Here is a 24,957-nt window from a genome sequence, read left to right as displayed (position 1 = left end):
TACAGAAGACAAACCATTCTACGTTTATTTTGTAACACCAATCAAAATTGAAGGTATCAATCCAAGACTTTCAAGAATGTGTACAAAGTTAGTACTTCAACCACTGCATCACAGCTCACATTACGAGATGAATCATCTCTCTCCCTCTGCATTTATATTTGTATTATATATATTCATTTATACTAATACATTTCAAAAATATAACTGAACTTGTTTCATATGCATTATTTTTGTGATGATGTTTGGAAATTGAATGGGTAATTAGGACAACTGTGATTCATTCATGCATTTTAGATGCCTCAGGGACAGATGAGGTCTTTTTCTACCTCCCCTTATCTCCACCCTCCCAGCAAAACACTCAGAGCCGAGAGAACTTCCAATGGCACAGTCAGAAGCACACATCTCCACGTTTGGACTTCCTTCAAAAATCTGCTACGGCTGGCACAGTGATGTCGATTACCAATTCATGAAATCCTGTGTGGTTGGTGGCTTGGTTGCTTGGCCTTTTTTTTATTATTCTCCCAGAAGACTGTCGAATGCAGATATTAGACAAGTCATTCACCAGTTACATTCACTGCCCTCAACACAGTCACTTGCAACTAATTCCTTAAGAGCTTTTTTGAGCAAGTAACAAGGGGCCAACACAGCCTATTGTACAAGATGCCATTGCCTGCTCATCAGACATTTGAATCCTCTATGATACAGGGAAACTTCTAAATGGAGCCTATACCAGCTGCTCCCCTGAAGGCAATGGCAGATGCTGGCATTGCATTCTCATTCCAACTAGTTTTCTCACAATGACCGCTGTCACACGTAGATCCTTTTGCTTGTTGTCAGGAAAAATGAAGCTTATGTATCAGCAGCTTGCAGCATCTGCCTATGTAAAATCAGCAACCCTAGTGTTTGCAGTTCTTTTAAATGGTTGTAAAAGCTGGTTACAGTGTTCACACCCAAAAGGCAAAGGCTATTTTATCAACAGAGCAGACTGTTTGGTGCTCCACAAGTGTTCTAAAAAAACTGTGAATTAGAAAAGATGGAGTAATCCTTTAGTTATTTTTCTTCTCATTAAATTATTCTAGTAATAGTCTTCATAGTTCTTAGGGTTCAGGCAATAAAGAATTGCACCCCCAAAGGAAAATATAGTTGCACCCCAAGCCAGGCCATAGCCCCAGTTGAACTCATGGTATATTTTCAAGCTGACCGTTTCGATGAACTTGATTGGGTAAAGGACTAAGCTGCACACCTGAAGAACAACTGAAAGAGATGGAAAAAAAAATGTGTCAGAAGAAGCCTTAATTCATTTCCATAAAACACAGAAAGCATCACAAAACTGAATTTCACATTTAAAATGCTCTTGGTACATTTTTAGCTAGTAAGTACTGCTCTTTTTGGAAAAAAAAAAAATCACCTTCATTTAATCCAAAGAAAACATAGCAGTTCTTCCATATTTCCTCAATGATGAGCAAATGTTATTGCTATGGTATAACAATGATCCTTCAGATGTCCAAGAAATAAAAGGTGAAAGCAATCTTTTCCCAGTTACAATATTTTCTGTCTCTCTTTTGTATTTTAGTTATTATGCTCCCCATAATAACAAAACTGAAATCACTTGTTCTATAGCTATTATAAATAAGTCAGAATGAGAAGCAAGAATAAACGAATATTAAGAATTATAGCTCAGAATCAAATAATTTACTTAGCCTAGAAATAATTCATTGTAGTAGGCGATACATATTTATGTTCAGTAAAAACTCGCTGAATATTTCATATGCATTACTGTGTACTGTAATCAGATTTAATGATATTGTTACACAAAATACCAGGGAATCGATAAAGTTTGATCAGTCACTAAACTTCCAACTGGCAAAACACTGTCTTCTATTACAAATTTAGGGGGTGGGTCAGAAATGCTTTAAAACAGCTATTAAAACAGATCAAATCCAAGGCAGTAAAAAGCTTGAAATCATTACTTTCTACAGCACTGTCTCTGAGCCAGATCTCCTGCAGCCTGATCCACATGTCTGCAGTGGAAATCAGCAAACCTGTTAATTATTGTGCTACATCAAAAAACCCCACATACAGTAACCTGAAAAGGAAAATACACAGATGAAGAACCCAAATTTTCACAAGAAGATTTCAGTTTCATCAGCATCCATTCCCTTTTAAATTCAGGCACACTGTTAATAGAAAATTGGGAGAACAGTTTCCAAGGTAAGCAGGTGAAAATTACACTTGGTTTGAGGACAAGAACGAGCTGTATTGATGTAGTGATTCTTCAGGCCTCTAGTTCTGCCACTCACAAAAGATTAAACATCACAGGAATGTACAAAACATCCTTTTTGCTTCTCAGATATGGTCTTTTCACAGTGCTCCCTTCCAGCATTTAAAAACTAGCATTTTTAAAGATTTCAGCAGGTGACGGCCTCTGCAAAGTACCCCAGCCCCCTGATCATGGTCAGGGTGGGCACATCCACACAGTTAAGCTTATGCTTAAGTATTTGCAGGGCTGAGACATGCTGTGATGGAAGTTCAATGGTATGCAATGTAATGACATAATAGCTACTTTCTTTAACATCAACTGAGTCATTTTTTTTCAGTTTATTAGGTATTGTTAGGAGAACGAACACTATTTAGAGAATTGTTACAAAGCCAGAGCCCATTGAAAATACCAGTGGATAACAGAAAAGGAGACTACTTTGGACTATACAAGCCCTTCTGAAATTACAGGAAAAATAAAATAACTTTATTTATATTCTGCTACTGTTTGAATCCTTCACACAGTCAAAATCTGTCATTTACCTTTTCAGTTACACAAGCCTTCTTTAGTGTTGTCTAACTGGCACTTGGAGGCTACTGCTCTCCTGGGTAGGGACCACTGGTATGGGGAGATGATCTCCCATGTTCATTACACACCCTTGGTGACAACACCTGACAAAATACTCACTGGAAATTTCTTCCTCTCCATCCCCGCCCACTTAGCCTACAGACTAGTCTTTGGACTCTTACTTGAGACTGACAACCTGAATAATGTTTGGATAGTGGATTTTCTGATGTAGATACCAAAATCCACAGGGGTTTTTTTAAATCCTGAAGTTATTGAAGTGTTACTTGGTGTTATTCCACTTTAATATAATTTTTGTCTGCCAGCTCATAAAAATACTGTGCAACACTGGAGAAATTTTGATGACGTAAACTAGGGGAAGCACCTACACTTATGAAAAGATTATGCATTCCAATTCTGTATAACAAGAGCACCATTACACCCAAAAGTACCTGACACATCTTTAAGACCACTCAAAGTCAAAAAGGTTTTCCTAAGATGAATGGATATAAGCAAGTTCTTCAGTGGCTTCCTGAACTGGGGCTGCAGCATCTCTGCTGAGTCAATACAGGAATTGCTCTGCTGTCTGCATATCAAGTTCCAACCAAGGAAGCTCTCCATTTTCCCTCAACCTAACGTAGAAAGTATGCTCAGTTTTAATCTACAGATTGGACTTGTCAAAACAAAACAAAAAATTGATTCTATTGGAAGATGAACATGTGGCTAAAGGAGCAACACCCACAAATTGGTATTTTAGACATTTTTATAGTGAGGGTTTCTGCTTTTGCTACTACTGGTCCAGCTACGTTATTAAAAAGCTCAAAGGAAGTGCTGGCAGCAACTGGCCAGGGGAAACAACCACACCTCACAACACTGTGATGGCTTTGCACTTTTTCTGCCTCTTGTGTCATTGTTGTTCCCTGTAAAAGGAAAAGGAGTCTGTGTAGGCTAGAAACAACAGTTAGTGAAGTTATGAAAAATGACCAGTATGACCCTAAAAGATCTTAAAACCAATGCCTGCAACTACTGATCTGCTTCCCATTAATTTAAAGGAACTCCATGCTATGTTGACCTGCTTATGGGAAGCATATGTAACTACCTTTCTTGGGAAATGCTAGTATTTCCCATAGAAAAAAAAGGCTGCAAAATAAATCTTAAAAACAAAACAAAATACTTCAAAATGCAACTCAAAAAAGACTAATCACCTCAAACTAGACTATTCACTTCAAATTTCGACCCATTTTTACGACTAGCACTATGATGCTTGCAAGACAATTGCACAGGAACAGGAATACTAGTTTTGTTCTATTTATATGAAATATATGCCATTATACATACTCACCATATTAAACATGCATAAATCATAACACTTTAAAACTAGGAAAATACAATATTGTTTCCTTGTTCAAATGTTTGATTATAACAGTTTTGCTGTCAAAAAAAGCTTATAATGTGGCTTTCTAATTGGTCTACATTTATGAAAAAGGTGGTGCTGGCTAGCAAGTTCTGTATTTCTGTTCTCTACATCATTCCTCCTGCCCATTCACGGGAGTAAAGTACTTCATTAATAAACAATAGGTATTGCAGTGTCAAAGATTAATGCACATGCAACTGCTGTCTAGGAAGTCATCTGTACTTAATACAACCTGTGCAATTAATTGGGAAGCAGCATGAAGAGAAAGAGAGTCCATGCTGATTTTTAAAATACTGCTAGCTCAAGAACAGACCATCCCACTACAGAGGCAGATCGGGAATTTCAGCAGGCAGCCCAGCTGGCCAAACAGGGAGTTTCTCAATGCACAAGAAAGGGGCACACAAGAGCAGGAAACAAGGATGGACAATGAAAGGGGAATAGGAAGGCACTGTTTTGATAAGTAGATACAAAATCAGGAAGTCTGAAGCCCAGTTGGAGTCCAAAATTAAGCTAGGAAATGGCAAAAAGGGTAATAAAGAAGAATTTTCACAGATGCATTAGTTGCAAAGTGAAGTTCAGAAAAACATATTTATACAATGATGGACAGGAAAGCCTGACAGGTGATGTGACAGATGTGCACCACAACACTTTCTCCAGAACCTCTAAGTGACATGGTTTGGGAGGGTGTCAACCGTGCAGGAACAAGTTAGGGATGACTTAAAGTTGCCTCCATATCTGTGAAGACAGATGGGATTGACCCAAGGGTGATGAAAGAGTTGGCTAATGTGATCACAAGCTCTCTATCATCTGTGTTTTAGGAGATATTCAGATGACTGGACAAAGTTTAATGTTGTGTCCATTTTTAAAAAGGCTGGAAGTGAAAAATCCACAGAATTATAGGCTGGTCAGTTTCAATTCAATTCCTGGAAACATTATGGAGCACATTCTCTTGGAGTCTACTTCCAAGCACATACAGAACAAAGTAGCAATCAGTAGTGAACCTGGATTGACCAATTAAGGATGAGGGTCCAGAGAGCTGCCAAGATAATCAGAATCCTAGAGTAAATCATCCTTAAGAGGAGGATGTGTGAGCTAGGTTTATTTAGACTCACGAACAGGCAGCTAAGGAGCAATTTCAAACCAGACTACAGTTACCTGAAAATGTATCTGCAGTGACGGAAAAAAAACCAAACCCAAACACTTCTTCTTTGTAGCACCAAACAACCTAAGATAATGGCAATAGACACAAATCTCAGAGATTCAGGATGGACATCAGGAAAGAAAAAAAAATCATAAGGAGGGTAGTATGGCACCAGGAAGACATGCTTGGGGAGGCTGTGGAATCTTCATCCTTGGAGTTCTCCAAGACTGGTCCAGACAAAGCTGCAGCTGACTGACCTATTGTTAGCATCTGTGTTGCCTCAACAAGAAGGCTTGACTACATCACCTACAGAGTATCCTTCTTATCAATATTTCTTTGATGCTATGACTCTTTTTTGCTGCCCTGTAGCAACTTCCACTACATCCTACTGAAGTCAGTCCTACTTTTTCAGATCATTCCATCAGTTTCTCAGAATCAATTTCTGTTCTCCAATATATCTGTACTTTTTTCTAGCTTCACTTGAAAATTTGACAAGAAGACTTTTATTCTACCTTCCACATCATTATGAAAATAGGTAATAGCACAGAACTCAGGACACAATCCAGCTGGACTGTGCTCTGACTCTTTGACAGAACAGAAAGATACATCCTCTAAGTATTCTTTAAATATTATCTGCCTTAATTTCTTTTACTCTCTCACCTATAATACTTCCACTTACCCACAGTTTACCTAGCTGACACATAAGTGCATCCGGTGAATTGTGTTAAAAGCTTACTAATTGCAACATATTATTCTTCTAAACACTATTAAAACATGGCCCCAGAAGGCAATAATCTTTTAAATCACCATTTTGTTTACTTTCATGGAGTTTTGTGGCAGGTATATTCCCTTCCTGCCCTCTTGGACTGATAGACCCTGCACAGTGACTGTAGACAAATACACCCACCTCAATCAGGGAACAGGAAAGGCAAGTTCCTCTGGTCAACAGATAGGGCCCTTGACCAATGAGGCACCTCGATTGAGAGAAGCTTTTAGACCACTGACCATATATTACCACAGAGGAGATTTCGACCCAGGTTACAAATGGAGTCTGCTGGAGACCTGATTTTGAGTAAGCTCTCCTTGGAGCAGCGGGTCTGCAGCTGGGGACTCTCCCCTTGCATTGGGATGCCGCCCAAAGAAGCTCCTCACCCTTTTGGTGAGCAAATGTTTCTTCTGGACTGTCCTTGAACACCCTCATCCTACCAGTAAGATCTTCTGGGTTACCCTTGAGAGTCCTCCTTTGTGACTGAGTAGGTGCACATTTTGAGTCATCGTTCCAGAATTTTGGGAATTCCCTACATCCTGTATGTTGGCTGTGTAGTAATGAGTTCCCAACCTGTATCCTGAACCTGTGGTTATAATGTTGTAGGAGTACTGAGTGATTTCGACAAACCTTGTTTCTAGTTTGGTTTCTGCTGAACTATTTTGGCTAGAATAAAGTTTGCTCTGAGTTTGTTAACTGTCTGTTTTGGTTTTGGTGTGCCGCTGTGACAACTTTGAACAATTACACTTTCTGCCCTTAAATTAGGCTCGGTTATCACGCAGTTACCAGGTAACCATATCACGAGACTCCCACACTGACAAATTTGTGAGCTTGTACTTTGAGGATGCAGCTTTCAGCGTCAGTTGTGTTCGTGAGCACTAAGACACCCCAGCAAGTATGTTAGCTAGTGACCTTTACTAGACCAAAAATGCTGGAAGAGCTGTATGAACCAAGGTGACTCCACATAAGAGTGTTCAGCATCTGCCTTTCTGTGTGCTCCATTTTTCTATTACCTGAGGTATACCTGTTCGTCTACCCATTACACAGAGCTGACAGTATGTGCTTTAAACACATTCACTTGACGGCTTATTCTTAGTATCTAGGTTGAATTATTTTTGTGCTTTCTCATCCCTTCCAGTCCTAGTCAGTCAATCTTCTTCCTCACCTACAGAGCTGCTAACTGACACCTGAAGCTGAGAACAAAAAAAAAAAAAAAAAAAATCAAATCAAAACTAGAAAAAAAAATGCTTGGAGACAACTGTTTGGACTCTAAAGGGCCTGGAAATCACTTTTCCACTTTGTCCTTTCTCACACACAACAACGTTTTCTACCTGACACCCATACAGATCGTTAAATGCCTCTGGGCAATTCAGTCTGTGTCCTTCTTCCAGGGGCAGCTGGTGGATTCCTACCTAGAGCCATACAGAATATTTGGTCCTGTCAGCAGATTCACAGGTCAGGGTGAGGTTTATCCTCAAAGATTTTCTGTGAAATCCACAGGTGATAGTTTGAATTCATGGACAGTGGCATAAGATACAGACTCCACTGTGCTGCAACCTCAACTTTCCCCTCTTCAGTAGGGGACTCTTTCCATAATTCTTTCAAGATATGCCAGCCCATATTCACTTTTAAAATAGCTAACATCAAAGATAATATCTGTAGAAAATGACACTAACTATGTCAGCATCAAATCCCAAAAGGATTCTCCTCAGGTTTGTCAGATAATGAAGAAGAATGGGGCAGGTTGTCTCAGCCTCATCATCTCCTTATCATATTCAGGTCATGGCTATTTAAAATGCATGTGCATACACACACACGCAGAGGCAAAAGAAAGGGGTGAACATCACTCACAAGCTAAAGCACCAATATATTTTCCTTTTTGATGTGAGCATTAAATCCCCATTCCTCTTCCCAACTTTTGTAGTAAAGACTAAAACTAATTTTATACAGAGGAGAACAGATTAAGCTTTAAGCCAAACAGCAGGATTTGGGATTTTTTTTTCCTTTGGAAAATTTGCTTTTTTTTTTTTTTTTTTTAGTACAGACTTAACTACATAGTAAATGAGCAATATGGCAAGATAGTAATTGTTCAGCCATTCACTGCCTAAGTTAATTTCTCTTAACATTGTGTAGTAAGTCAAAAGCCAAATAAGATACAACTACAAAAATTCAATAATCCCATTTCCTTCGAAGTTAACTGCCCAGCATGCTTTACAATCTCAAAATTAATACTAAATTTTGAAACAACGGCACCAGTGCCTTTATTCATTCAACCAAGCAAGTAATGTGTCACATAGCACAAAAACTACAATTTCCGCTCAGGAAATCTGATTCTATGTTGCATTCATTTTCTAAAAGCAAATGAAATGTGACCTACTAACACCTCTTGAACAAATAAAAGTGCATCTTCAAGCACAGCGGCTCATTCAAGGCATCACTAACAGCAGGGGGCAGCAGGAGCCTTCCCCGGAGCTTTGTTTCGCTCCTGAACACCCTGCAAATTCTGTGCTCTTGTCTTTTCATATCCTTGTAAGTGGCTTTTTTTAAATACATCCTGAAAACTAGGCTCTGTCATCCTCTTCATTATGGGCTACCAGAAGGGGCTTAAGCTGCTGGCCCCAATGCAGAAATGAGTGACAGGATGAAGGCAAACCATGCTTGGTGAATCTCAGAAGAAACCGAAACATCCATGCTGACTGAGTCCCAAACCACCAGAATGTACAAAAGGAGATGATGTGATATTGTAATTACATCTCACTAGACCAGTCTTACAGACAATTCAGATTCACAGGTCTCCCTTAAGATTTTGTGACAGTCTATATAAACTGTTCCATTTTCTTGTTTTTAAAACCAAACAGGGACTAAACTGTGACAGCTTGTTAAATTAATAACAAAGTAAGCAAGCTGACACAATGAAATTAATTCCTTGTGGCACAGGGGCATATATAAACACCTTGCAACATAATCCTATTTATTTTCACACATAGGGCTTCAAGGGTTCACATTTAAGCATTAATTTCTCGTGGTTTAAAACTGTAAAAGGAAGAACATTAAAATAACAGAAATGGCTTTGCATGAAGGATAAAAATGCGGAAATCAAGCAGCACAAAGTCACAGACTGAAAATGGTACTTTGAGATTTATCCTCTGTAGTTTCCCCTGCTGCATGCACTTCACAAAACAATAAATATAATGCAAATAAATATTTTTTTATGAACCAATAATACGGCAACTGCAAAAATAATTAATGCTGTGCAGAACCTGTATCCTGACAAACCTCACTGGAGTTAACACTGAAGTAAACCAAATGTCTCTGAATTAGCATGCAGAACAAGGCATGTCTTCCATCACAGAAGTGAAGCTCCTCTCATGAAATTTTCATAATGGTGCCAGTAATCTGCTTACCTGCCGCAAAGAGCATGACTGCAACTGGTCTGTAGAACCGCCTCCGAGATCCCACGCAGATCGAGATCAACCCAACCAGGAAAGCTATGAGAATGATGGCAGCACCACCCAACAGCAAAGCAAGAGTAGCTATCTGCCAGTCTAGGGAAAAAAAAATAAGAAAAAAATAAAGGGAAAAATATAATAATACAATTTCAGTAAAACAAGCCCATAGGCTTGAAAGAAACAGCAGAATATAAGGAATGCAGAGCCTGCACCAAGGCTCAGATAAATAAACAACTGTGCTTTGGATTTCTTTTCTCCTAATTAGCGAAACACCTTTATATAACAGATGTAACTCAGGAGCAAAGTGCCACAACCTCCAACATTTTTTCAAGGCTTAGTTGGCCTCACTGGGATTGTGGCTCAAGTAAGACTGAATAATTTGGTCCCTCGGTTTTTGTCCAATTTAGAAGGAGAAATTCAGGCTGGTTCAGGATTAGCTATTGTGTGAGCAGTCTGTTGTAACTTTCTCACAGAAGAGAGTGAAAGTCAAACCTCTGCTTGAGCTGATTAGGGTGACATAGGAAGGGAAATGCACAGAGGCTTATCATATACACCTGTCACTTGGAAAGTACTAAGGCCACATGATGTGAATAACAAAACTAAGGTAAAGGCAGGAAATGCTCAAAAGGATAATAACTAAAAAAAGAAAAAAGGTGGAAATCAAGCCCCTATAAAGGCAGTAATGATCATCAGATGCAGACCAAGTCAAATCTGAAGTCAATTTTAAAACACCAGTTATCCTGAAGTGTCAGTTTGTCTTTTTCCCCCCCCAAAAGCAACTTCTGGATTTGGCCCCGTGTATTTTCTAGTTATATTCATACATAATGGATGCAGCTATAATCAACATCCTTACAGTCTTAAGTCACACGAAAACCATTTGCAAGTTGATGGCCATCATGGGCCTATACAACACCCAAGACCTCACACAGGAGCTTCTGAAAGATTTTAGAAAGGCACGGGCTTCGTGCTGTCTCTCTTTGTGAAAGAGTATGTAAGACCTTGTCTCACTCCAAAAATAGGCATCAAGAAAATGAGTCAGATCACTATTTACTGTTTATTACTATTGTATAGTAGTTCAAGGAAGATCATATAAAATCAGCTTGTGGGAAAAGGACATATGAAACCAATGCATCTCTTATTACTTTGAAAATACTAGCATGCATGTGATATTCAGAGCAAAACATCCAAATGCATTACATAGTTCGAAGAAAATAAGTTTAATTATTTCCAAAATAAAGTTAGAGATCTTAAGGTTACTAAAATAAGAACAACAAATCCCCACATTCTCTTTTTGAAAAGAACAAAATTCAGTGTTTTAAAAAACAGTACATCTAGTTTCATGAGAGATCTAATCTGCTGAAGATATTGCCAGTGCAGCTGTGGGGTTTGAGAATGGAAGGCTGGCAGCTATTATCACTAAAAAGCTTTCATATATTATATGAAAAAGGATGAAGGAGATTAAAAGAAGAAAGTAGATAGAAGAGCTATAAAAGCATTGCTAAAAAATAAAGTTATTTTAAAGTAGTTTTTGAGGAAAAACACACATTTATTTTTATTCTTTTTAGAAATCCAGGGATGTTGTTTACTAGCACTTTAATTACTAAGTACTCAACCTTTCAATCTCTTTTACTTCTTGTCTTCTTACCAGACCAGAACCCAAGGCTGGGAGCAATCTCTCATTCTCCTACCTTCAGCATGCAACTTCTAACATCAGTTTGCTGTGTGTCCTACTGCTTTACTCTTACTGGGATGGAAATACGACTTTAGCTATGGATGGGAATGTTATCAGGAGTGGTTTTTAATACTGACATGATCCTTCATGGTTAGTGTACTGAGGATTTAGAAAGTATTCTTCCAATATCAAAGTGCATTACAGATATAAAATACAGAAATAAATAAAGAGAATGGACCACTTCAGAACAACATGAAAGGAATCCTTGCACCAGAAAATTACAAAGATACAAAAACTGGACACATAAATCCATACCACCCCAAAGTTAAAAGCCATAAAAAATTGACAAAGTAAATCAAAGTACCAGATTGGAAAACTCAGAAACTAGGATTTTTGAAAGCCACTACAAATAATAAAATATTAAATCTTCACATTGATCAGATGCCAAAGTCTAATGCAAACAAAAAGCATGCAACATTGGAGCAGCAACTACATGGAAAAAAGTTGAGCACCTTATTGCTTTCCAAGACTGTATTGGCAAGACCACCAATCAAGTGAAAATAACTAAGGCAAAGATGATATAAGCTTGGGATTAGAATATAGCTTTACTTCCAGGACAGATATATCTATAGATTTTTTGGAACGGTTTAAAAATAAACAAACTACTTTACTATAGTACTGATGTGGGAGGTAAAAGGACAAATCAGTGTTGGAAGACACCTACACTCCCAACTAAAAAAGAACTGACTTAGTTAAAAAAAACTAATGTACTGAGTAAGAGAACTTACTCAGCGATGCTGGCAGTAGGACAAAACCGAGGCTCTTACTGTTCCTCACTGCTAGCTGAGGATCAGATATTGAACACTGTGCTCTGGGCCACAATGTCTGGAATTGCCTCTATTTTAGCTCCAGTATCTGTTTACAGGAGCATACAATGCCACCAGCCTTTACCTTAAGCTGCAGCTGGGAGGGATTTTGGTTAAAGAACATCACGAAAGTCAGACATGAGTGCACAAAGAATACTAGAAGGAGTTTTCCTATACTGCCTACCATGGAAACCACATGTGTAAATCTCCTTGTCGTCTTAGAAAAACCTTAACTTTCAATTCTGAAAGCCATTTGATCTGGTGACAAAATAAAGCTTATGTTGGATTAAGGAAGTAAAACCTTCTGCACGGGCATTCTACTTAACAGCAATTATTTTTTAAGAAAAAATCCAGGCCACTGTACTTCATACAGAAGAAAAGAAACAGTCAAAGAAAACTGAATCACTGCCTCTGAAGGAAGAACACCCTGTAAGTTAGACAGCTACAACAACATAACCACATACAGCAAACACACTTTTCTGCAATAAAAATATTGTAATTTTCCTCAGACTACCTGGGACTGATTTAAAACACACAGCATCAAAATGGGAACAGCAGATTGCTCTGTTACGTAGTGTTACTGGTACACAGAACATAAACATCATAAGCCCATAGAGTATCCAGAATATGCCTGCACCATTTCTAGGCATGCACCAATCTTGCAAACAAGTTACTATATACCCAGTTCCGGGACTGACTGTTCTCATAGAGATAGGAACGTGCATAAACATGAGTAAAATGGGAACTTATACATTATCATTATTACTTTCCTGGATTAAAACCACAATTTGGTTACACTTTCAGAACACACATCAGAATTTTTCACTGTACATCACTACAGTTTATTTACACAATACATCCACTGTCTAAGAAAAATGTTAGGAACTAATAAAATTGCACTCCCACAGATCTTAATAAACTTTTAGATTTTGGAAAGCCCTGTTGTCTTACTGCCACACCAAAATTAAGTTGTTTTGTAGGTTTATAACCATAGATCCAATATAACTTCACATTTTTACAGTGTTCCATCATTTTAGCAACACGTTAAGAATTGCACTGATAATGCCACATATCCCATCCAGACAACTACAATTAACACATTTTTGACGATTGTTAAGTAACTTGAGACAGATTTTGTAAGAAAGTCTCCCTTAACTTGTACTATTTTTAGGTATGAAAATCTAAATACGTTTTTGCACTGTACAAGACGCAACACAATGTCTATAACGATGGGAAACACATACTGCAGTTCAGATGGTGATGACACTGTTTGCGTAGTTCTTATTACAACAATCTCCCTATTAGTTTATGGGTGGAGTTTTCAGTATTTGGAAATGCGAATATGAACATAGGTACTTAGCACATTTTCAAAACATACATGGTGGTGTAAAATTTATTAGAATTACCGTGGTCAGTAAAATAAATAAATAAATAAATAAGCACCCCCCTCCAAACTATGACGATAATGTTTCTTTTCTTTTAATTCCTCATGTATAAGTCAGTGTCTTTTTGTAAGGACAGCTTGGTCTCATTGCTCTTTAGAAATTATGCCTGTTTCTTAATGATATGGAAGCACAGTGTTAATTGCACACTGAAATATGTGACCCTCCTCCCTTCTTCCCCTCAAATGAAACGACCCAAGGCTTTAAGCTGGATATTCATTTTTAATTAAGAGCAGCTCTATCTGCTCTATTTCTTAGGCGAAATAATACTTCAGCGCTAGGATAAAATCAAGAAAAGCCATAAAACAAAGAGAAAACAGCTCAAAGTTCTGAAGTGGTTTTTTTTAATACCTACTTTGTGGGTTTTTTTTAAACTCGAGAAAGAGCAACACAAAAGGCTAGCACTGACATAGATTCCATGTTTTCAGCAAGTTCTCCCCAAAATTAAATATTTTATCAACATGGTATTCCACAGTAAAAGTAGTGGTGGACATAAAAACATGTTGTGGAATATGTGTATAGGGCTCTTTCAGACAGTGCAACTGAACTGAGTTTGACTCTTAAGAAAGAAACGAGTATTCTTCTCTCTCATACAATGGGTCTCCACCAAGTCCTCTCCTCATAGATGCTGAAGTAAGAAAATACATGCAGGTGTTACTTGATGAAGTAAACAACTGACCCTCGTCTAGCACAAAACAAAACAAAACACACCTCTCTTAGGCAACTTTTTCTGATTCATTGCAAAACTTCTATTTATCACGTACCTGCCCTCAGCCAATACATATTCTTAGAAATTCTAATACAGCATTTAAATTCAAGAATAATGAATTTGAAAGAATGTGTCAAGTAAAGCATAGAAGCTGAGGCACCCACACATAAGAAATTAAATATAATCCACTGCATGTCATAACAATCAACTAAGATAAATAAGATACCTAGAGATATTCCTAATTGCTTTATATTCAAAACTATTTCTAAGTTCCTAAACACTCATCATCAACTTAGCCATCAAATAGCCAACGGAAGTTTAAAAAGTGTACCAATTACATGAAAACAGAAAGGTAGAATCTAGTTTCTGAGAGTGTATTTATTTGTCATGGAATCACTAAGATTTCCTCTTTCTTCAGCATGATCAGATGCACAGACGTTTGCAAAAGTCCAAGCTCCACTGAATTCAATGGAAATACCAAGAGAAAGATTGGTATAGCAGTCACCATTAAGTTCTCAAATTAAATTATTCCACAGAGAAGTCAGACCTTTGGAACCTCACCTGAGCCAAAATTATTGGGTTTTTAAGTAGCTGCTCAAATGAATTCTGCTTTGGATGAAGGGGATATTGGCTAAAACTGGGAAGAACAGTGTCCAGAAGTTACTGGGTCCATACACCTCCACTCTTGTGCGGCCAGCACCACAAGTACCATCTTTTGAGACTCTGCAGCACACACTTCTGCACACCATTGAGAGAAGCATTTTCGGGCAGTATCTATATCTAGCCTTCAGTAAGTTGCTCTAGCCACAAATTTTCATGGCGAAATCTTGTACAAAAATTGCAACAAATAAATATATTCTCCTCATTGTCAGTTTGTATAGTATGCTTATTACTGCTAGTTGGTGCACAGATGCACTCTGGCTTTTAAATTTTATTTTACGGATTGAGAGCAAGATTTTTTTAGGTATCAAAATGACTTGGTGCATGTGGATCCCCAGTCACACAGACAATTAAAAAGCATTACCAAAGTTGCAGGAACCAGCCAGCTGTGGCTGAACGTGCAATTTCCTTAAGACAGAACTCAAACACTCTACACCAAGGCTTTCTTCTGAAAGGCATGAATTTGAATGCACGAAATAACTCTGTGAGGTCACAGATACGTTAAAAAGCTGTTTGTGGAAGAGAGAGAGAACAATTTTCTGCTTCTTCTCTGACAAGAGATTTACATATTGAGCTGTTCCCTAAGAAATTGGTCTTCATCCATACACAGTAGCACACCGGACAAAGCCCTCAATAAACCAAGTCTTGCACAATGCAGGTGGGCTTGACAGTGAGGCTTTCTCACAGCTCTAATTCTATCAGGATTTTGACAACACCCAAATAGAATTTTGAGGATTTTATGCTGGGTGCCAAAATCCCTAAGTACCTCCTAAGGATAATTTGGAGGCTCCATATTTTTCCATTTACTGTACAAGATGTTTGTAAGATGATTTACCATCCCTGGTGACAAGTGGAGAGCCAGTTAGAGCCAGTCAAACAAAAAGTGAACAAACACAGAGATGTGTCCAAAACACAGCTAAACGGGGCAAACCCAGCATGCCTGTGTCTTGCTGAGACACAGAAAGCTAATGGCTAACAATGGCAGATGACTAACGAAGGAGGAAAGGCAGGTGTCTCCTTAGCTGCAGTATACCAAGGGCTAGAGGGCTTATCAGAAACTGCAAGGTCTTTGCTTCCCAGCTCTGTCTCCAGGCTTGAACCTCTGCTCCCATTTCACAGAAAAATTTCTTAACCACTACAGTAGACTGAAACTGCTCTCCTTTTCTGTCCGCTAGACCCGACCTGGAAAAAAAGAAACACGAGATCTACATGGTCTGTGAACCAATAAGCAGGAGGGAATCCAAATCCACATCTGAGTCTTGCTTTGAAATGCCTCTTACCTAACCGGTCGCTTCCAACTTTCTGGTGCTGTTTATACTCCTTTCCACAGACACACAAAAACATTTGAGTGTGACTGTAAGGCAGCCCAGACTCAAGGCTCTCTCAATGGGGCAACAAAGATGAGTAAGGGAGTGCAGCATCTCCCTTATGAGGAAAGGCTGAGGGAGCTGGGGCTCTTTGGCTTGGAGAAGAGGAGACTGAGGGGTGACCTCATTAATGTGAGTGTCACGAGGATGGAGCCAGGCTCTTCTCAGTGACAACCAATGATAGGACAAGGGGTAATGGGTTCAAACTGGAACACAAGAGGTTCCACTTAAACTTGAGAAGAAACTTCTTCTTAGTGAGGGTAACAGAACACTGAAAATGGCTGCCCAGGGGGGTTCTGGAGTCTCCTACACTGGAGGCATTCAAAACCTGCGTGGACGCCTTCCTATGTAACCTCATCTAGGTGTTCCTGCTCCAGTAGGGGGATTGGACTAGATGATCTTTCGAGGTCCCTTCCAATCCCTAACATTCTGTGATTCTGTTATTCAATGTTGAGGAAAAATTCCTTAACAGTCACCTAAAGAGCTGCATCCCTCTTGCTCACGCTCCTCCTGTAGCTTTCCTTTTCTCCACAGCAAGATAACCATGATCAGAGGGGAAGAGGTCAGCTCTGTTCCAGGGATGATAGCAGCCCGCTGGCAGGATGCAGTAGGTGCTCCACCACCTCCCCTCCTCAGCCAGGGAAGGACATGCTCACTAGGTCAGGGGACTCATAAGGCAGCCAAGGTGCAGACTCCATTCACCCTTCAATGGCAAGCAGAGATCCCCTGCCTTCCACCCAAAGATGCCAGTGAGCATGCAGGGCGCAGTTTGGTTCCCAGAAAAGTGAGCAACACACAAAGCAGAAACAGTCTCAGTTTCTCAGGATGATCTCTACGGCAGTCTTGCATAAGCTGTGGGCTACATTAATCTGCCTGATGCCTCGGTTTCAGCTGCTGTGGTCATCAGACCATGTGTGTCCTCGAGATTCCTGGACTGAAACTTTCTGCGTGCTTCAACACCACCTCACGTTTTATCTCCCCTCTCTACAGGAGATCAGGCCGAACAACAAAAGCAATAAAAATATGGTAAGCAACTCTGCTGTCGTGCATAGAAGACAGATTTTGCCAGGCAACAAGGCAGTCTAATGCCTGGGGGGGTTACAGATGTATGAGCAACTTGAAACATAGCAGGTGCTTGCTCATCTGCCCATGACACACATCTCTCCAGAAGATTAAAGCTTACATTCCTTATTTATACAAAATACATACATTTTGATTTTTTTTGTACAGCTGCTATCTGAGCCGTGGCCTGCCTGTATTTCTAAAGTCATAGAGCAAAATCCTTTAAATGAAGTGCATCCTCAAATAAAGATTTAAGTGCTGCCATTATATAGATCTTTATTTTATTATTTAAAGGCAACACGCATTGCACATCACTTTTACCAACAGAAGACTTCAACACAAGCACAGCATTACAGAAAGTCATGTAATCTATAATTCATTCACAGAATAGTACAGCATGTACTCAGGCACTTCTTTCATTGGATACGTGGCATTCTTCTGAGATTAGCTCACTACTATGCCATTTTAATTATTGGATATCCATTCATTCAAGAAAAAGAAACCAAAACACACACACCCACAGCTCCAAGAACCTCACAAAAACCTGGAAGTTTTAGAATTATGTCATTAGGAGAGAAGTGTGGGAGAAGTGTTATACAAACTTTTCAAGAAAAGTTCACCTTTTCTGACCTCTTCTATATATACTACCGCATTTTAGTAATCTGAAGAAGGAAGAAGTACGCTTTGCACTGGAACAGGAATGTGATTATTTCCCACAGTTACTGATGTTCTTCAAGTGAATCGGCAATCTTTTGTAATTTTCAGAACTCATTCCATTGTTCCTTGAGAAGAACAATTAGCATGTAAAATAGTTCAATGAGTATTTCCCATCAAAACAATGCCCTTTATATTACAAAAATGGAACAAGTAAAAACACATTAAGCAATACAGCTGGATAGACTTTATCCCCTCTCCTGATGTTACCTTGAATCTTATGTGGTCATCTTTGGCCACAAATCCGTAAGAGAGGCAAGGTCACTCTCTATGTGATTCTAAATATAAAATCTCATCAAATATTTAAACCACTTATATTATTTCTAACACAAGGAACATCTTTAAACTTACTGGTGCAAGATTTCTTTATTAAATAAACAAGATTTAAAGCAACAGGATACACTACTGATTTTTAAACTGCAATGAACAGCAGCTATAACAATAAAGGAAGACTTCTAGCCTTAGTGAGGTTTTTTTTTTTTTAAAAGAGTATTATCAACGATAAAGTGTATGACACTCTCCATCTGATCAGATACACTTGCACAAACTTCATGTGTTACACACAAATGTACTGTAACCATGTCTCTTAGCTGCTTGGAGAATGGTGGCTGAAATAGTAGCCCCCATGATACTAAAAGTTCCAGACTAATGAACAGGAATCTTAGATTTGCTGTTCCCAGCGAGCATGGCCTTGGGAAGCCTGAGGCTAACTGGTCCATTTGTAAAAGAGGGAACACACCTTAAAATATTCTATCTGGGGCTACTCTGAGGTGTAGTTAACAAATCTGAGGCATTTTGAAGCCTTTTGAAGGAGGCAGGTAGGCATTAGGTGTAAACAGTGTATCAGTCATCATAGAATCACAGAATAATTTAGGTTGGTAAGGACCTCTGGAGGTCATCTAGTCCAGCTCCTACTGGAAAGCAAGGCCAATCTCCAAGTCAGACTCAACTTCAAAGTTAAATCAGCTTGCTCAGGGTCTCAGACGGTGAGTTTGAAGTAGCATAGCTTTTGATTTTATATTCACCTTCAGAGAAAGCGTTTGGGATGAGTATTAAAGAGAGTAATATGCAAAACGACAGACTATAGTTTTCAAACCCAGAAGAAATGTTTTATTAATTGCTCCTTACATTGTATGAGCCAGTTTCTTCAGACTTAGTAAAATTACATTTGCTGCTCTTATGTTATTTTACAGCAAGCTATCAGCCTTGCTTAGCTTTTTACAAATATGTGTCAACATCAACTCTGAGCAATGATCCACATCTTCTAACGAGGAAGCTGCTTTTGAGCTAGCAATTTCCCCTTGGAACAACCCCTTAGATTCAAAACAAGCAGATACCATCCAAGACTATTGAGCCATGTTAATTCGGATATCTGCATCTAATGTATAATTAAGGTTAAACCCCTTCAAGCGCTACCAAATGAGTAGCCTCTGATGCTTTTTTATTTTAAGAACAAATTAGAACAGCATTATAACGACAAAACTAGACTGCTTTACTGCACTATGCTGTAAGTTAAGCTTACCACCAAGTTTAAACATGTACAGAGACCCTGTTGCACTTATTTCCTTGAGATTGCTTTGTCTTTCAAACATTCACAGACAGTTCATAGGGTATAATGATCTTCTAGAAAACTGAATGTTCCATAAACAAATACACAGGTTGAGAAGTGACAAAGTCATATGCTCCCCATAAACCAGAATGAATATGGTTAACCAGTATGAAACCATTCAAATGTATTTTTATATATGCTATATTCACAATAAACTGAAATGCTGTGAAGAAGCCATTGTCTTCTATGAATAGCATATACATATATTGAAGCCAAAAGACAGAATGTCTACATGCAGATCAGATTCTATGGAACCATTTATGTCTTCAACACCGTATTTACTTATATTTGATTTAAAGAACTGTAATGGCTGCAGTCTACTGCATAAATGCAAATTTAGTGTTATTAATTCTGCAGGAAGACAACAACTTCCTGCACAGGTACTGACACACCACACAGTGGTACATAAGATACATTTAATTTTAAGCAGATGCTGTGATAGAAATAAATATTCATACATAACTCTTAACTCCTGATAAATCTGCAAATGATCCACCACAAATTAGACATAATACACTTCAAATGAGGTCTAAAAAAATTTTTGTTTAAAGACACCAAAGGAACACTCCAAACCTCGTAAGTTGTTTGGTTTTTTGTTTGTTTCTGTTTGGTTGGTTGGTTGGGTTTTTGTTGGTTTTCTTTTGTTTTTTTTTTTTTTTTTTAAGTTTAGCACATGAGTTTAAAATACAGCTGACTTAACAACAACTTGTGCATTAGCCAAGATAAGCTTTGATCATAGAAAATAATTTTATGCCTAGACATCTGGTGAAACTGTAAGGCAGCATTGCTGGATCTCAAGATTTGCTTTTCATACTGGCAATTTTATTAGTTTTTCAGCTCCTGAAGTTGCTATTAGTGGGAATTTTAGAATTTCATCAAGAGAAGAGGGAAACAAGGGATACGCAAGAATACCTTTCTAGCTCCTTCAATTACAGGAAAAAAAAATGAATAGCTGATTTCCATAGACCCTAAAGACTCAAAAAGAATAAAATCAATTTAAGATGAGATGTTTTATACTCTTCAGGTTTCTAAAAATTAATTTGACTTACTATTTTACATACTTGAACCAGCAATATTGTGACGTATTACACAATTTAAAAAAAAGTACAGAAGCTGAATAAAAAATAAGAAAAAGGAAAAAAAAGAAAAAAAAAAAAAAGCCCTCAAAACACTGAGTGGATGAATGAATGCAAGAACACATGCTCCAAGCACTAGCAATACTGAAGGAAAACCGAGAAGGATTATTTCCTGCTCTAACAGCCTATGCAATCATGCTCTGTACATTTCCTTCTGCTCTCCACCACTAAGTTGCCCTTTTGATAGCAGTCAGGGGTCCTACATCTAATTACAACAAAGGTTTTTAATTAAACCTCAAATATGTTTTAACAGCTTCTAGCATGAGCTTGCCCTTGATGGTGCCACTTGAGGTGCTCTCCTTTAAGGGACGATGAAGTAAATCTCTTAAAACCAGGGGTGAAGATGCCTTTTTCCTGTGTGTACTACTGCTTTTCACAGCTAGCCAGCTACAAAGCTGCTTGCACTGGTATCGAGCTAAAAAAGCTTTCCCTGTGGGAGCTCTTGGCTATCTCCAAAATATACTGCTTGCTAGATCCTTGATGTAAGAGGAAAATGCACTTAAAATATTAAGGCAAGCACACAAAATGGTCTCAAACATGAGCCAAATCCAACTTGGTGAACTTATTGGGAGCCTTCCTATTGACTTAAATGGGAATTGTAACACACTCACAGAAGGGGAAGGGAAAACAGTACAGTTTCTCATATTTCAGGGCTCCTCAAGTGCAGCATTGTGTGTCAAACATGGAGAAAATAAAAGGTTTATTCCCGTCACCTCAAATAAAACAATCATTCACTTCTTCCCCAGTAGCTTGTGAAACCTGGCTCCACTAGACTGGAAAGTATCTAAGGAAATGAGTAAAGCTCATTCAAGGAACTTGAATAAAACTAGACAGGCAGGAATTTTTGCTCAAGGTAGAAGAAAGCACCAGGAGAGGGCAAATTTTCAACACACAGCATCCAACAGTACTACATTTCATGCCCATCTATCCTCACCCATTCATCTTCCACCTTCCCACAGACAGGTGACCAATTAGGAAATGAGAGAGATTAGTGTCCTTTTATGCTGTTCCATAAGCTGTCCCGCTCTTGTTAATGTCCCACTTTTGTGAGTGTGTGTACACGCATGCGCGGTGAGGAGATAGAATGACGAGGGAGTCAAATAAAAGTGTGTGTGGAGGTGGGGGGGATTTGAAGCAGGTTCTCATTCAAGCCATCTGAAAAGTCTTTCTGCAATCAAGTGGATAGTAAGTATTTCAGGAGACAGGGAGAAGGGGCAAAGGATTCACGTTGCTAAGGAGACACGTAGAAGCTGACATTCCTACATAAATTTCCATTTATACTGGGGGAGAAAAAGAAAGCTCTCTGAAGTTTCTGTAGATACCCTGGTAACTGATTGAAACTGACATTTCTTTACAGTTTGTTTTGGCATTACCTGACTCAAAACCCCAAACAACATTCAAACCCTCCAATATTACTCCACACAATAACAGATTAAAAAAAATAACCAGAGCAGCAAAGGAACCTGTGCAATTTCTGCTCAAGCAGAGATCAGTTATTTCCCAGAACCTACACAAGGATTTCAGAAAAGTGAGGCAAAAGGAAAGCATCTAGAATATACAGTCAGCCCCTTGCCTTTTTTTCCCCAAAACAAACATCTTGTTCCTGTATGATCTACCCAACCAGAGAGCACAGTGATCCAAATGGATGATTTAGCAATGCAAGCATGTGTGTTGGGAGGACAGGGATGGGGATGAAAATGGGGCCAGGGCAGGGGGGGAGAAGAGGCTGGCTTCATTTGTCAGTGTTTCTATTGGGACTCCAGAAGTTGCTATCAGGTGTAAAGTAAATAAAATAACTGATGAAAACCTAAACAATCATTGTGCTACAAAATAATTGACTGAAAAATATTCAACAGGCAGCTTGTTTATATTATTCACAACCCATTTTTAAGTACTCCAAGCAATAGTGAAATGAAATTTAAAAAAAAAAAAAAAGAATCTATGACTAAATATCTTGAAAGCTGAAGAACAAATGAGCATCAAGAAATCAAAACAGGGAGTGTGGCAAGAGGGCAAAGAAGTATGAAAGACGATGGGAAGATTGATACTTGTTAGAGAAAGACACACAGAAACACATCCAAGAGGACGGACAGAAGGCCAGAGTCCAGAACTCCTCACTTGGGACAAAAATAACAGTTGGCTTTGGTTAGGAAGCCCCAGTTTTCCAAGGCTAGTGACTTTGGGGGATGGCGGCAGAGAGAGGGAGAAATTATAAGACTCTTGATCCCCAACAGCTTCTTACTGTATAAGGACAACTGCCACACGGATAAACGATCAAAACTAGCGCAAACTCGGGATCTTTCATGAAAATACAGGCAAAGGCAGATATTAAATCAGTCACCCCTTTCGCTCGCGGAAGCAAACCGCTCATCTCTCCTGCACCCTACACCATCTCGTAGGCAGACGGACGAGCCTAGCACGGGCTCCGCGGGCTCCCCGCCTCCAGCACACGCTATTTACAGAGACCACCGCCGCCTTCGCCCCAGCCCGCAAGCCAGGGAGAAACCGGTTCGGGGCCGCGAAGCGCGGGAAGGGCAAGCGCTGGGACCAGGGAAGCAGGGTGGAGGTTGAGGATGGACGAAGCAGCTCAGGAACGAGAGGAGTGTGGAGGACGGGAGAACAAAGGTGCTGGGGATTTCTTCCCGGCGGTGATCGGAGGGTGGAATCGGGCGGGGAGCAGGGGCGGCAGCGGGCGGGACAAGGAGCACGGAGGGGGACCGGGGGATGGCGGGGCAGAGCCCCGGACACTGCTTCGGTCCGGGGGAATGCTGGTCCCGGGAAGGGGTTGGGACATAGTTCCGGAGGAGACAAAGGTGAAGGAAAAGCGGCTCAGGGGATCCTGGTAGGGCAGCCAGGGCACGGAGGCTAAGGGGGTCTCAGCTCACGGGGTGCACTGGGGGAGCGGGAGGCGGTCGACGTAGGGGGGGAAAGCAGAAAGAACTGAAAGAAGGACGGGGCGGGGGCCAGGCAGAGGGCGGTCGCAGAGCCGGGGTGCCGCCGGCAGGGAGCAGCGGAGCTGGGGGGGGAACGGCCGGGGCGAGCTCCGGGGCAGCCGTATCTCACCGCTGTGCAGCGTCGACTCGCAGAGCCAGCTGTCCAAGTTGCCGGGCTTGCGACAGGACTCCCAGAGGGACAGGTAGTACTGGTGGTCCGCCGTCACCCAGGCGGGGCTCAGCACGGCTCCCAGGTCCAGGCACAGCGCCAGAAAGATGCACACCAGCCCCACCAGCTTCAGCGGGGTCAGCACCGAGACGCGCACCTCCTCCATACCGCTGCCGGACGAAGCCATGGGGCCCGGGGGGAAGGAAGAGGAGGACGCTCTGCCGCCGGCCCCGAGGGGAACAGGAGCTAGAGCCCAGCTCCGCGCAGAAGGGGCGGGAGGAGGCAGGAGCAGCGAGACCAGCGGTGACTAACGGCGAATAGAGGCTTTCGCAGGCGGCGGGCAGCGCCGCTCCCTCCTTCGCCGCGCTCCCGCCCCGGTGTATCAGGTGCAGCAGCTCCCTCTAGTCCCCCCCGGCGCCGCCCGGCCCGGCCCGACGCGCTCCTCCTCCTGCCCGCCCCTGCCGGGGGAGGTGGCGGCCGCGGGAGGGCCCGGCCTGACCGGGAAGGGGCGGGAGCCAACGAGCCGTGTGCGCGCGGGCCTGGAGGGGGACGATGGGGCAACCCCTACCGGCTCCGCTCAGCCCCACCGGGGAGAAGTTTGGGGAACTTTCCCACCGCCGCAGGAGACGTCGGGAGCCGCTCTCCCTGCTTGCCGGCCCGCCCCGCCGACCCTGGCCCTGCCGGAGAGGGTGGAAGGGGGTACTGGTCTGTCCAGCCGATCCGTGATCGTGCGCGCCGTAACCCTGCGCCTGCGGCCAGGCGTCACGCGTGGAAGCGCAGGATGTCCCGGGCGGAGCGAGGCGTGGAGGGGAGCGGGGGCTGAGCAACCCCGGCCCCACCGACCCCCGCTGCCACCTTCGCCTTAATGCGCCGCTGCGGCGAGGAACGGGGAGAAAGGAAAGGCTGCCTCGGATTCAGGTTTAGCGGTGTCTGACCTTGATTCCTTCTCTGAAGTGACCTTTAAATCACCAGTTGTTAGTGAAAGGTTTAAAAAATAATTCAGCATTTCATTTGCCGTACGCGGACG

At 40.8% G+C, this 24,957-nt stretch overlaps 1 protein-coding gene across 1 annotated transcript; it reads right to left on the bottom strand.

Moving 5' to 3' along the window:
• TMEM47 (transmembrane protein 47) lies at positions 1 to 24,356 on the bottom strand. Its single transcript, XM_065859874.2, has 3 exons — positions 23,892 to 24,356; positions 9,547 to 9,687; positions 1 to 1,254 (listed from the first exon to the last, which is right to left on the bottom strand). Exons 1-3 carry the CDS (start codon positions 24,115 to 24,117, stop codon positions 1,076 to 1,078), a joined length of 546 nt encoding a protein of 181 aa, XP_065715946.1. The 5' UTR covers positions 24,118 to 24,356; the 3' UTR covers positions 1 to 1,075.
• Positions 24,357 to 24,957: the final 601 nt, after the last annotated feature.

This window comes from Patagioenas fasciata, chromosome 1, assembly GCF_037038585.1.
Source record: "Patagioenas fasciata isolate bPatFas1 chromosome 1, bPatFas1.hap1, whole genome shotgun sequence".
In the NCBI taxonomy this organism is placed as follows: domain Eukaryota; kingdom Metazoa; phylum Chordata; class Aves; order Columbiformes; family Columbidae; genus Patagioenas; species Patagioenas fasciata.
This window is presented reverse-complemented; position numbering and strand designations above follow the sequence as displayed.